This window comes from Rhopilema esculentum, chromosome 6, assembly GCF_057945365.1.
Source record: "Rhopilema esculentum isolate cy_ngs chromosome 6, ASM5794536v1, whole genome shotgun sequence".
Lineage (NCBI taxonomy): Eukaryota > Metazoa > Cnidaria > Scyphozoa > Rhizostomeae > Rhizostomatidae > Rhopilema > Rhopilema esculentum.
In genome coordinates this window covers 11007856-11023189 of record NC_142820.1, presented here as the reverse complement: position 1 = coordinate 11023189, position 15334 = coordinate 11007856, and the positions used below count along the sequence as shown (strand labels likewise).

General features: G+C 36.0%; 1 protein-coding gene across 1 annotated transcript; it reads left to right on the top strand.

Moving 5' to 3' along the window:
* Positions 1-11889: 11889 nt before the first annotated feature.
* On the top strand, positions 11890-15101 carry LOC135686305 (opsin-VA-like). The gene has a single exon (XM_089108970.1). The coding sequence runs from the start codon at positions 12412-12414 to the stop codon at positions 13444-13446; it is 1035 nt and encodes a 344-aa protein (XP_088965096.1). The 5' UTR covers positions 11890-12411; the 3' UTR covers positions 13447-15101.
* Positions 15102-15334: the final 233 nt, after the last annotated feature.

Genomic DNA, 15334 nt, shown 5'->3' with positions numbered 1-15334 from the left:
TTGTTGATAAAGCTAAATTTTAGCGAAATTAATTAAAAGTTAACGTGAAAAGGAGAAGGAGATTGGAATAGCTCCGTGTCTTTTTACAGCTGGCATCTGCGATATTTAATTCAAATTTAATAAACTTAGCAACAGCAATCCCTGGCGAAAGTCTAAAACTCATGCAGTCAATGACAAATTATGGAAAATGAAAGTTTTACGCCGCAGAATACGGAAATAAACCCCACAGCCCTGTATCTCCCAAAACAATGTCTGTTGAAACGCCAATGACTTAAACTAACCAACAAAACAACATTGAATTAATTTTGAGCTTCGAAACTGATACTATCACCATCTTTTCGAGAGCAAGAGGGGGTGCTACTGAAGTGTGCAAACACTAAGCGTAAATTGCCGTGTATAAGCGTAATAAACACTAAGCGTAAATACTGAAGTGTGCAAACATTTAAAGCGTAAGTTTTAAACTGTGGCAAACACTACCTCACAGTATAAGAGAGTCCCAATCATTGGCAACATTTAAAAAAGAATTAAGAGCACACCCTATAGAATGCGACTGTAGATTGTGTAAAAAATTTATTGCTGGGTTAGGTTTTATTTAGAACATTATACCTTAAACCTTTTTAATATTGTATCATATATTTTTATTTCATACTAACTCTTATTAGATAGTTGGCCTTAATTAGCTTCTTTATAGCTATCAACCGTTCATTTAGTACGCCAACTTTAAACAAATTATTTATTATTATTTATTATTATTATTGCCATGATTTACCGTAACCTTGCATTGTCTGAGTGTTTTTTTTTCAACATCTTTACCTGATTCGAATTCAGTGCTATGGGGGTGGGATTTTCAGTAGCGGGGATTCATGGGTGTCGAAAAAATTAGATACTTAGAATGGAGATTTCATAATTTAGCCGTTTTTGTAAATTCGGCGAAATAGTGATTATTGTTTACTTGTTTAGTTGATTTCTTCAATTTTTGCTCTGTTTCGCTTGGAATAGAACATCGGCAACCCAGCAGGCTTAGCAGTAAAAACGAAAATGAAAAAGAGAAAAATTGAGTAATGCAATTGCAATTCCAAGTGTCATACATGTCAAAGTGTCTCTGTGATAGAAGTTTTGAAATATCAATCACAAAGATCTTCTTGTTTTCGGTATGTTGGCGTGTTATAAATAATCAACAAGCTAAGACATGAGTAAGAAGTTGAGATAGTGTAGTATGAAAAACAGCTGTTTAGTTCGACTTTAAGAAACAGTTAAACTTTATATCTACAGATATAGAGTTTGCCGATAATGTTATCAATGAGATCATTACGTCATCAAGAACTGATTGTTTTTCAGTTTATTCATGTAACTCTTCTCCTCCGCAGTTGAATCTCTCTTGAAAATCCTCTTCTGTGAATGTCTGTTCCTTTTTATTACGTACCGATCAAACTCTTCTCCTCCGCAGTTGAATCTCTCTTGAAAATCCTCTTCTGTGAATGTCTGTTCCTTTTTATTACGTACCGATCAAACTCTTCTCCTCTGCAGTTGAATCTCTCTTGAAAATTCTCTTCTGTGAATGTCTGTTCCTTTTTATTACGTACCGATCAAACTCTTCTCCTCTGCAGTTGAATCTCTCTTGAAAATCCTCTTCTGTGAATGTCTGTTCCTTTTTATTACGTACCGATCAAACTCTTCTCCTCCGCAGTTGAATCTCTCTTGAAAATCCTCTTCTGTGAATGCCTGTTCCTTTTTATTACGTACCGATCAAACTCTTCTCCTCCGCAGTTGAATCTCTCTTGAAAATCCTCTTCTGTGAATGTCTGTTCCTTTTTATTACGTACCGATCAAACTCTTCTCCTCCGCAGTTGAATCTCTCTTCAAAACCCTCTTCTGTGAATGACTGTCTATTATTACGTACTGGAGTTAGTATCAAGGCAAATTCATTTGTAAATTCCTAGCTTTGATACAGCTTAAAAAAGATACTCGCTTGACAAAAAAGCAGGAATGAATGAAAGCAAGGTTGTTCCGCTTCTACAATTCTAATGTGATCTAGGAATTAAGTCTTGAATAGTACTTTAGTCTTCCTGGTCTACTCAAGGCAACTCGAGGCTAATGTCAAAAGGAAACACTTTTTCTAGGACCCTAGATCTCCGCACGTGGCCGCGCGCTCTAGTTTTGAAAGGGTTTTTATGAGTTCGGTTTTAGCCTGAAAATCAGGGACGTAAATTGGCAGATATTTTTGGAAGGGGTGGAGGGCTCAAAATTTCCGACTGACAAAGGTCAATTCTAATTTTGTATGAGGGCCTAAACTTTAATAGTTTTCTTACCAACAAAACCCTATAAATTGTCTCCTAAATAATTATTTGAGTTTCGAGATTTTGTAAACTTGGAAGATCGAGCATAGAGACTGTTATTTAATTAGTGCATCAAAACATACGTAGTCCAAAAATCAGGTGTTAATTTTTCTCCTTCTACGACTTGCCCATTGCTCCACTATCTTATCTAAATTTTCGTTGTCCAAAATGTCTTTCTCGCAAGTAAGAATCATGAGGTCATTTAGTCTTTCACAGGGGGGCGCCAAGAAATTCAAAGTAAGGGGGGGGGGAGCTCGAGTTGATAGAATTATTAGACAAAAGAATCATTTTTTGAAAAACGCACTAAAACGCTTTACAATATTTTATTCCTATTATTTTATGGGGCACTCATTATGCTAGCGGTACGTTTGAAGGGGCCGACAGGAGGTTGGCGGAGGCCTTGGGGATATTGGAAAGAAGTGGCTTCCCTGTGAGCGAAGCGAGCAGAAAACTTTCACGATCACGCTTTTTAGATTAGCTTAAAATACATTTCAGAATACTTATTACAGGTATTTTCTTGCAGTCATTTAGAACATTTTGTTATTTTTAAGGCATGCTCTTATTACGTTTGATTAATTCCAGTCTTAAAATTGAATTCATATCTATGCGTATAAAAATTATGTGTAGGAGAATAGTGGCAATAACTATCAGCATCAGAATTATGTTTTTTTATTGTTAAATCTGTCCTCATGACGGAGGTAAAACTTAGAGAAACTCATTGGATTATTGATAACATAACGCATTCAACATAAACAAATGTTAACATAAAAATATCTGCCATCTTGCTAATCGAACTAACTAAAACGTGGTGCGCGGTCAGAGAACTAGGCACCACTGAAAGGATAATGTTTCATACTGGTAAATGTTCATGTTCATACATAGGTGAATATAAGTCACATCTCAACATTTATTTGATTTTATCTTATTCTGAAGGTAGTTTTTAGGACATCGAAAGGGGGAAACTATTACCACCTCTCCCCTCTACAGACTTTGCTCTAGATGTGACCGGACCTCGTGATACGTACACCTGAAATTTCAGAGAGCTGGTGACTCTCGTAACACTAAATTAAATTATGGTTATAACAATTACTGTTTACCAGTCTGTCATAAAGTGATTCATGCCGAATTGGTAGTGCTATACACACTATTTGGTGTATGGAACAGGAGGGTTTTAAGCTGCTACTCCGAGTTTCATGCTTAATGCGAATGTCAGGCAACTGAAAATATGGTCCTGTCTGTGTTTCGAAAAACAAACCTTTGGAACTGAAGTCCGTGACCCTAACAACTGAGCCAGTATGACACCTGATGTTTCAGTAATCAAGACATTATTTATCTTTTGCCAATTTACATAGCAATTTTGCCGCCATCTTTAGAAAAATTCATTATTGAAGAAAGGAGGCACAAATTAGAAAAGTATTTCGTCTATCAAACTATATTCGTCAGCGAAATAAGATGATAGGTTAGTTAAAGCACAGGAAAAGTGTTATGTGCCGGACATAGGAGCTGGGATCATAATTTGTAAGAGAAAGTGATAATATCGGAAGGTTGGCGATGCTTTTTGCGAGTAAATTGGAATCTTAATAGAAGACGTTAGGTTATCATGCTTTGAATGGTCTTTGTAGTTGAAGTCACATTTTCATCGAAGTATTTATAAGCTATTTAACTTACATAGATTTTTTGATCTTTCCAAATTTTGTCTTTGATATTGTTGCATTAATTGCTTCACTCTACTGATTCGAAAAAGGTTTCAGAAGTGAACCGAATTTCTCAAGAAAAGGTCATATCGTTTTCGTACATCTTTAATTTTCTGTTTTATTCCACATACAATTGTTACGTGACTCTACGTTGCTCGTCTCTTACCTCCATTTCGAGCGACTCTACTCTAACTCTACTTTGGTGTTTCTATTTAGGTCTTTTATATGAAATTGCTCCAATTATCTAATAATACTGATTGATATGCTAATCTTCTTTACTTACGGTTTTTTACTGCGATTTAATCATGTGCCTGTGCATCATGCAGGATGTTGTGTGCATTTATAGTTCCTTAAACATGCGAATAACTAAATTTATACGTACTGATAATTTACTAATTTCCCACAACACATGTGTCCAGCACAGATATTTAGAATGTGCATAACAAAACATATATTAAAAGGTTTTGTTGCAGTTAAGAATTAATTGTTATTATGGGAAGAAGACAAAGACGAAGGTAAAGACAAGAATGAAGGCGAAGAAGAAAATGATGACGAAGACGAAAGCGAAGACGAAAACGCAGACGAAAACGCAGACGAAAACGCAGACGAAGACGAAAACGCAGACGAAAACGCAGACGAAGACGAAAACAGAGACGAAAACAAAGATAATGACGAAGGCAGAGATAATGACGAAGACAAAGATAACGGCGTAGATAGAAACGCACGACTTTCATCTATCATTTTAATTGATAAGTTTAAGTTTAGGAGAGTTCGATAAAAATGTCAGTTGATCTTTTGATAGAAAAGCTGTTGATCCTAGGTATCGCAGTTTATTCTGCTGAATGTTTATTGTCGATTCATCGAGAATGTTGCTGATACTTTTAAGTCAAAGCCTGTAAGTAATTACGAAATTTCTTTTCTTTTTTATAATCTATCCCTTCACATCAGATCATGCACGAAAACGATTCAACAGTCCAGCAGGATAAGAGAAACTTCATGAGTTTGTTAGAAGTAGGCCATTAAAAAATTCTGACTCATTACTTTGGTCATAGGATTCAGGTTCAAATTAGCCTCAAGTGTAAGGTAACTGCAATGGGGCACAGAAAAAGGCACCTCGAATTAAAGTTTGAGTGTTTGCCTATGTACGTATCTTTATTACGTTACATCTTTTCAGAATACCTGAAAATTGTCATGATCAGACTCTGAACCAGGCCTTTTGGTAATTCAATCAATATATATCTTGTTTTTTCTCTTGTGCAAATTGTTCAGTTAAGCCTTTTTTACCTAAGCTCCGTAAACTTTACGATTCTTGTCATTTACCGACCTGTTTATTCGGCAAATGTCGTTTCAGTTTCGATAAATGACGCCTTAATTGCATTGCAATTCATTATTGTTGCTGTAAGACAGCGCGATATTTGCTTTTTTTATTGATTAGTGCCCAGCGCGATTACAGATGGGTCAATTTTAGCAAAACGACCCGAACGGTAGCGACTTGTGTTTTCATTAAAATTTTCTCTTGGTAAAAGCGTTATAAGGATGAATAAATTTGGAACGAATTCAACTTTTACATCGCCGCTACCGCGGTAGAGTTACAGCACGGTCACAGCCACGGTAGAGTTGTCGTAAAAAAGTGTTTCCATAAAAAACTAAAGGCCCTCCAACACTGTCTTAGCACTGGCACAGTCGTGTCTCAACACTGGAACCGTCACTTATTACTATGTGAAAACCAGGCCTAATTGTCCAGGAAAGCCCGTTTAAATGAACCCATTATAAGCGTCGTCACTCCGGGTGTCGAGCATATTTGCAATAATCAAATTTACCGACACTAATTTGGGGTGGATAGTAAGTTTAAGATTTTATAAACACAGCCTATTCTAAGCTTATTCAATGTATAAAATGCTGTGTTAATAATACCAACAAGACCAGCTCTTTAAAAGATATGTGACTCAACCATAATTCAAAGATATAATCTGCAGTATGTCGATGATCTTTCTCAGTGGCAAATCTGTAAGTTGTTTGCGGGTTTGCTAGCCGGGCGTTTTCTTCTAAATTGAGTAATTCAACTTAGAACTGATATGACTAAGAAGATCTAATACATTAAACAAAATTTTTATGATACTCGAAATAAATGACTTTCTTAATCCTCAAAAAGACTCCAGCTGTTAAATGAAATGACATTCAAAGCTCTTATACTATCACAAGTTATCTTTTCGTTCTACTTGCTACCCAAAGATCAAAATATATATGTTTTTATACTTCTACAAATCAATTCAAGCTTCGTTCGAAGATTACTTCAAGCGAGTTACATTTTAAATCATAAATGTGAAAAAAAAAACAAAATAAAAGTCAAAATTAAAAGAAGAGAATTTTAGCTAAAGGTGAATATAGATAATTGCAAAAAAAAGAAATAAATAAAATTTGTGTATACTATTTTTACATTTAAGAAATGCTAAATTACCCTTTTTGAATTTCTAAGGCAACTGATGATCTCTTGGCTAATCAGTAAATCAAGGGTTTTTGTGTTTTTATCTTTTATTTGAAGAAAATTTTCAAGAGACAAAAGTTAGAATAGTCTTCCTTTCTATCTGGTCTAAGGGACATATAAGGAGGAAATAAACTTCATTTTTACCAGTATATATTTATTCAATTTGCAAAGCAGGCCATACTTTTCAGATTTTTTTGTGTTTCCATATCTACCAGATTTGAAATACAAGTAATGCGCACCAAGGCACAATTCAGCAAAATTGCCTCTAATCAGACAGTATAAAAATATCAAGATATTGCCTTAAATTTAAGCATTTCTGCTAGACGCATAGTCTTAAAAATCACGTAAGGTCTGTTAGCTTGTATAATGGGGCTAGCTAAACTGTTCCTCTTGGTTTTATTTTGCAGGGCTGTAGCAAAAAATGAATGGGGACAAAAGTGGAGGACTAGGGGCAAACTCTCCAGAAATTTCATTAGCAGACAAAGCCTTCTCAATGCTCAAAAATGCTTTTTCTAAAATGATATGATATTCAATATTATCCTCACAAATATTCGGGATAGTAAAAAAATAGAGGAGGCTGTGTCCCCCTATTCAGTAGGTGCGGCTGTTCTGTACTGCAGTAAAAGTAGATCTTTCGCTACCGGCGTGAATCTCTTGCTACATCGGGATTCTTTTATCTATGACAGGTGCAGGTGAAGGTAACATCTTTAGTTGGGAAACCAGACGAAGCCTTGAAGCCTTTCATCTATTATTGGTACATATATCGATAACTGCGTTGTAAAAGACTGACAGTTGATGTATGCGGGTCAGACTGTGTGGACATATGTTGGTATTCTCGATGAATTTACATTTTCTGTACTATAAACACGGCGGTTTCGATTACTTGGCAGAGATTTTCGTATGATCGTCTATTCTGAAAGATCGTTCATTATTTATCATTCACGATCTGAGATGAATCAGAGGGCAGAACAAGGAGATAGCTTTAGCTCTTGATCCAGGAGCCGAACAGAAGAATACATTTCCTGACACTGGATTACCGAGCAAGTTTAACGTAGTCATTTTAAGGAGATATTCGGTAGAAGCATGCATTCATTTTAAGGTACTTTTAATCGTTTTTTCTTCACATTTTTGTAGGGACTTACTTTTCATTTTCCAAGGTTTATAATCAAAACTTGCTATCTTTTCTTTTACAGAAACATTCTCATCAACTGTTTTTTATACCAAAATAGTTTATTTTACTTTTAACCAACAAATCAAAAGAATATTTTATTTTTCTATTCTGTGATAGCCCTGATAACATCGTGCCCTTTTGTTATAAACGTTCTTCATATAAGGAAAAATTTGGTTACAATACGCACAATTCTCATGATATACTTCCCCAAGTAGAATACATTTTTGCCCAAATTTCGAGCGCAAATAAACGGAGAGAATTTCAACTTTCTGAAGCAAAGATTTTTCTAATGCTTTTCCAGCAGAGTGCCTTTTTAACAAGAAAATTAGTACGCATGAATCTTAGAGAGTCAGACAGTCTCTTTGAGCAATATCACCAAGAACTTCTTGCGATAATGTGAGAAGTCATTTCGATATCTTTATATCTAGCCCGTCCTCTTCTCCCGCAGGTATAAAGTGTCACGTCAGGGTTTTGAAAAGAAGCAAGATGTCTTTTCGTTATTTAGTTGCTATTTTTTTGTCAACTCGTCAGGAGCAATATAGAAAGTTAATATTCTTTAGCCTGTGCATACTTAGTTCTCGCATTAACACCCTGGAATTACCCCCATCCTAAAAGTGAGCATCTTTAATTGTTATTATTGTAAAAGTGAACACAATTATTATTGTAAATGTTTCGTTTTTCAAAGCCCTTGTCAAAAACTTCTCTCCAAACCAAACCAGTTAGCCCTGCTTAGGGGGCTGGCTTATTTAAAGATCTACTGTATGGTAATCAATAATTCATAGGAACGTGATTTGCGATATTCAGCGTTCTAGTAAGTTTAATAACCTGTCAAGGTACATCTTAGATTGATGATTTTTGCACAATTTCAAACCAATTATCATGAAAATTTTTCTTGTTAAAGATTTAGATAATTTTTACATAACATGGATTCAGCTGCACTTGAAAGGATTCGAAGTGCAAGAGTTCAGCGAATCCAAAAATAACTTCGGCAAAATCTACTAGAGCATGCGCGATTAGCCTAGGAAAGAATGCCACGATTTTGTCATTTCAGAATATTTTTTTTGGTTGCAAAAAAGTTCAAATTCCATTTTTTACAAGAAAATGTTACTGCAGAAAAAATGCCATTTAGTCCTTACTCAGATAACATAATCTGTTATACAATAAAACTTTTTCAAATCTTTACCAGTTTCTTTTTTTTACCCATCATTCACAAATCAATGCCAGACTACCATTTTTTAAAAATGTTTGCACACTTCGGGCTAGGTGCCTCCTCGAGCCTTTAGAAAATGAACCCTATTTTGTGAAGAATGTATGGGAAGCCCCTTATTTTTAGAACATTGTGCCCCTTCTTACTTTTGCCTACTTAGCTTGAAATGCTTCTTACGTCTTTACTTGATATTGAGTATCCTTCGGCTGTATGTGTGTGTGTTTCTGTGTGTGTGTGTGTGTGTGTGGGGGGGGGGGGGGGGGGGGAGGGGGAGAGAGGGTGGAGGGAGGAGGTTTTTATGATGAGATTACTTGAAGTCTTGTTGAAATTGAAATTACTGTGTGTCAGTGTCGATTAGAGGCCCATGGCAAAAAAGTTTACGATGAAGATGTGAAGATATTCATTCTGTCAGTTCTCTAATCTAAGAAGGCGTTTGTGCTGAACGAGCCTCAATACAATGTTTTAGCAGGGCCTCTGACGAAGGGATGAGGGCGGGGGGGGGGGTGTAGGCCATGGTATTTTTTGCAAAACAATAAAGCTTGTTTAAAAATCTTTGCTATGATTGTTAAAATCTGAGAATGCCTTGCAAACTTCATGAATCTAGATCTGATCGTTTGTAGCCCGAAATAAGCAAAAAGATTTGAATCTTCCTGTCCTGAAAAGCGGTTTGTTGAGTTGAAATAATTATCACTTAGGAAAAAACAGTTATTTTGGTATGTTATTGCCATAAAATGCAAAGATAAAGTAAACTTTTATATCATTCAAAGATCTGAATATACTTGATAACAACTTGATTAAAACAAAAAACTATATCTTACAAAAGCATGAAAATGAAAGTTAATAACGTAACATATCTATTTTAAGTACATAGATAGAATTTTGTCGCAAATATGGAATTTATGCTGAAATAGATGGAAATTTTCATTGTATAGTCTGTATATGGTAGGCAAGTGGCCAAAAAATTGTCACTTCTGTGTTCTGTCATTTTAGAAGGAGCCTTTAAACTAGTTTGTTACAGAGAAATCAAATGTCGAATGCCATAATCAGATTTTCGAATTCGACTTTTTAAGAATCGAGCGTATTCTGCTCCATTTGAAAAATCGAAAGGTGAATGAATGACATTTTTTCTCGCCCACGCTGCTACGTCACCCGAATTGTCATGTTATGTATCATTTCAGTCTGTACAATCATTTTTAAAGAAAGCATGGAATTAGCGCTGCCAAAGTTCAGTCAAAACTTCAGAAACAGCATTATTCATTGCTGAATACTCATGTAGTTAAAGTAGTTTTTTTCCTTTGATGAAGCGCAACTCGTTTAACAGTGCGAAGTATGTTCAAAAAACAGGACGGTTTCTCAGCCATCCTTTTATCCATTTCGTACGGTTTCGCCTCTTATTTCGTCATCTTTTCACAAGCAGTGCTATAGCTATGACAGCTGAAGCAACCTGCTTCTTCATTTTGCATACAAAATTGAGATGTTTGACTGTTATTTATTCGACAAAACCTGATCGTGTAAAGGGGCTTTAAAGATACTTTTGCTATCATGTTACGATCTTTGCCATAGGCGTAAACTCAGGGAGGGGCTCTGGGACTTCAGCCCTTCCTAACGAAAACCGAGGGGGGGGGAGCTGAGCCCCCCTGGAAAATGTCGAAGTGCTTTACCAAATTTTAGATTAGTTTGTTATATTATTGGTTTAACGCATAAGATTTTATTGCATTAGATAATTGCGTTTGCAGCAAAATAAAGTATGAAATTATTGTGAACATAAGGTCAGATCCAACTCGAGGCCAATCATTCAGAGAGGCTGGAAGCATCAGGGGAAAGCAACGTGCGATCTTTGCTGACGTCATAATAGCTATAGACAAATTGACATCAGCAGCTGCCATTAGGAATTTTCATTAATTTTTTGAGCCCCCCCCCCCCCCTGAAAAAATGCAAGTCTACGCCCATGAGCCTTGCTACCAACAAAGTTGTAAAGAGCTTCGCTCATCTTCATCTAACAAACGGTTCAGAATAAACAGCCGGGGCTCTCCTTTTTCTTCTATCCTGTGCTAATCTATAAAACCGTCCCATATCTTTTCCACTAGCAATAGACTTTTCCCCTAATTACCTCATGTTGCAATGCATTCTGGTAATTGGAGTTAAACCCGCGAACATCTGTTTATGTTTTGTACAGCGATTGGAATTTTCGATTTTGAGCCTAAGATTATTCTTAAATTATTCTTGCCCAACACAAGGTGTAAATTCGCCTTAAGATCAAAGAAAAGTATCAAATCTTGTTTGATGTGTTGATCCATTATCAATTTCAACAAAAGAAAGCAGAACAACAGATGTTTTATTAAAATGCAAAATCTAATGATACAAATACGATCCAAAAGCATTATTTCAATCCCGTCTTGATAAAAGTTGAGCCTGGCATTATTCTTAAATCATACTTTAATTTTAGCAAGTTTTAGCCTCAATATCTATATATTCTTCTTTATTCTTATTGAAAAAGTGTGTAGATGGACAAAGTGGACAAGTGGAAATTTTATGATGACAATGTAGGAATACTTTTTTTATTCTTGTGGTTCACGATGTCATTATCCCTCTCTTCTATGGTAACCTGTGCTTTCTATGCTGTGTTATGAAAATCCTTTTTGTAAATGATGAGTCGTGACCATTTATTTCAGACTTTTGTTTTCTCAAAGAACTAGATATACTCAATAAGTTTCCCACTACTAACAAACAGACATAGTTTTGAAAGACAGGATAGTCCTTCTCGTATTTTTTTCAAAGACGTACATTCTTATGAATATCATTTATTTTGCACCAGCAAAAACATTTCTTATTTAGTCCTACTCTTGTAAATGTTTTATTCTATTGCTATGTCAATGAACTTCAAAGTCCATACCATTTTGAGGGGATTCTTTTGGCCTTGTTATTATATTATCTTCATATATGCCCTTCCCAGCCTATACAGCCACGTTGTTGTATATATCTAAGGATAAAGTCAAACGATATGGAGTTTTATTTACGTACCTTCGCTCTACCGAAGCTATGTTAAAAAATATCCTTAATATAATGTTCAGTGCAAATATTTCAATAAACATGCTGTTACGAATAAAATGGGTGATAAGTAATATAGTAATAATCATCCTTGCATTATTATAAAAAAGGAAGAGATTTTTGAATTTCAGGAAGAGGAGTTTGTTTTAGAAAAAGCCCTTGTGGCCATTGCAATTAAATTGGATTTGCAGGTGCCAAGATGCTGTGATACGGAAGTGTCAGAAAAGGAGCTCAAGATAGAAGCTCTTTGAGTTGTTCAGCCTAAAGCAGTTCTTTTCCGAGCGGTGATATAAGACTTTTATGATAACAAGCACATTTTACCGACCCAATTTTTGTTTGGCGAAGTACCGTGGATGAGAGCCTTTTATAATTAAAAGGTTTTTTTTATTCGCAGGGTGTGCCATCAAGACTTAATTACAAGACAACAACAGGACAAAAATAACAAGGAAGTCGCATGAGCTAGAGTTAAAATGTTCGCCAACAGCTCAAGGAACGCATTAGCGGACCAAAGTGATAAGAATTTCATGGCAACATGGTACAAAGTTTGCATCATTATTCTGATGATATTATCCTTGATTCTAAACCTTGCAGTGGTAGCCCAGTATTTCTACTTCAGAAAGAAATTTCATCGCAACGTCCTCTTCAAGCGGGGTCTTATATGTAGTCTAGCATGCAGTGACGCACTGCAGTCGTCACTTGGATTCTCTTTGCAACTCAGCTCGATGACGAATGGCTTTCGACCGGCCCTTTGCCAAGCTTCAGCTTTCATTGTCACTCTCTTTGCCTATGCGTCAATATCCACAATCGTCATATTGAACATCGAAAAATGCATACATATTTGCTTTCCATGGTTGAAAATAAAGATGTTGGCTTCACGCTCCACCTGTCAGGCGTTCTTCATCTGCTTTGCCTGGGGCTATGCAATTTTCTGGGCAATATTTCCATTGTTCAAATGGAACGACTACAGTTTGTTTGTTTTCAGTAGCTGCACTATCAACTGGGATACAGGTGATAAAATTCATAGAAACTTTGTCATCTGCATCATGGTATTCTGTTTCATTCTCCCGTTTGTTTTGTCCATCGTTTGCAATATCTTATGCAAGAGAACTCTGCAGCTGATGAAGCGCTACGCACGGGCGCATTTTGGTCCTCACTCTGCAGAGGTGATCCAGAATGCAAAAGCAGAGTCAAAAACAGCCCACATTACTTGGGTAATGGCCATGGCCACGCTGTTTGCTTGGACACCGTACTCGGTACTCTCTCTACTGAGATTTTGCAGTGCGAAATTCAACAGCGATGTTTACGAGACCCTTGGACAGATTAGTAGCATAATTGCAAAATCTTCATGTATGCTAAATCCAATTATCTATGCTTTTGAAGTCAAAGCCTTTCGGCAGGAATTGAGAACGATGCCATTTGAAATATACCGCTCGTTTGCTGGGAATGTTACACGGAACACCAAGGCAAGTGCAAATGCAAGTAACATTAGTGGCACCGAACTATAGGGAATGGAAGCAGTCATACGCCATAGTCAGAAAATGCAGATACTTTTACTTCATGTAATAAAGAGAAAAGAAAAGATTGGTTCAACCTGCTTATTATTAATTTTCTGTTTTTCTTAAATATTGTATAAAAGTTTTTATAGTTACAAGTGTTTGCATTTCGACAACTGAAATATATTGCGAGAAAATTACCGTTCGGTTCAGGGGCGGATCCAGAAAAGATTCGAAGGAGGGGCAGTTGGTAACGGGGGCGCTGAAAAATTTTCAGAAATTGATGACGAGTGTACGCTGTATTCACTTTGTAGGGAAATTGTTCACAATACACTCTTTTTTTTATAAGAACCAGTAAATTTAAATTCAGGCTCATTGTTCTTAATTTTTCCGAAAATCTGAGGCTGGATTGTTCTTAATTTGTTCTTAAATTTATAGGGTATAAGCAGTGCGATTTCTAGCTTTTCGTTCTGGGGAATTGTTCAGGCCTCTTTTGCCAACAAAGTGCGTAGAGACAAACTTAATTTGCCGCCATGTTTTAATATTCACCGAAAAAGCACCCACACATGGCTGAAAATCCTCGTTTTTGAGATAAAACGTTGTTCAAAATTTCATTTTACAGTAGCTCAGCCTCACAGTGTTCTTATAAAATTGTTCTTATAAAAAAAAGAGTGTAATTGTTGTGTACTTTCAGGAAATCCTTGAAGTAAATTAACCTAAAAGTCTTGGAAACTTTTTTACCTGATTCTCATTCTTCTAAAGAGGTGCACAATTTCCAAAAAAGGGGCGCCAGACTTTCTTCAACTCGGTGAGGGAGGGGCAACTGCCCCTAGATGCCCCCCTTAAATCCACCACTGGTTCGGTTTGATGCTATTGCTTCATAAACTTGAGGTCACAATGCATTTTGAATGATTGTGTCTTCTTACGTGAAGCAAGACAATTTTTATGTCGCTAGTTGCAAAAAGTAGAAGTTGCAGTTTTATTGTATTTAAATATAGACATGGAGCTCTGGATACAGCGAACAAAACTTTTTATCAATAAAATATTTTAGGGAGAAGTCTCAAGGCCTAGGCAATAGGCAATTGTCAGCTCTCGTAATTATTGCATTGAACTGACAGTACTAAAATCATGATAACGACTTTGAAAAAGCGAACATTATACAACATACTACAAGCTTTTTCGTCTGACACTCCTCAGAGTATAAAACGTTAGAATGAGGGTCCGAAAGCACAAGATGGAAAATATATCTCCAGTTATGGATCGAAGTTAGCCAATCAGAATAACACGAGCAGATGACCGGTATAAATGTCCAATTTAGAGGTATTTCATTATGATCTTTCAGGTTATGGGGTTCAAGTTCAAAAATTCTAAAAATAGATTTCTGTGACGTTGTCACTTTAGAACCCTCCTAAGTATCTTCTTAAGACCCCACACAGTAACTATCATATTCGGAAGTGTAATACGTGCCGATGTTCACAGCAGCAGGTAGGGTAATAATCAAAATGTTCTTTTAATATTTGATTTAGAACAGTACGAAATTATATGTTGTGATTCTCTACCCAAATAATGACACACACATGGTAAATGTCAATCGATTAGCTTTGTCCCCAATTAGCTTGTAAGCTAAATATTTTTTTGACACATTAATAAAGTTTTTGATTGCTTGATTGATTGATCGATTGATTGATTGATTGATTAATTGGTTGATTGATTGACTGATTGGTTGACTGATTGATTGATTGGTTGATTGGTTGATCGAAAAGTCACAGTGATCATGACTATGTATGTTGCAACACGAAATTTGTTAAAGGGCCTCTCCAGCCAAATTTTGCATTTGAATTTTATTGGTTAATCTAAAGGAGTTGAACCTGCTGATCATGAATTCGTTATTTGTTTTTCG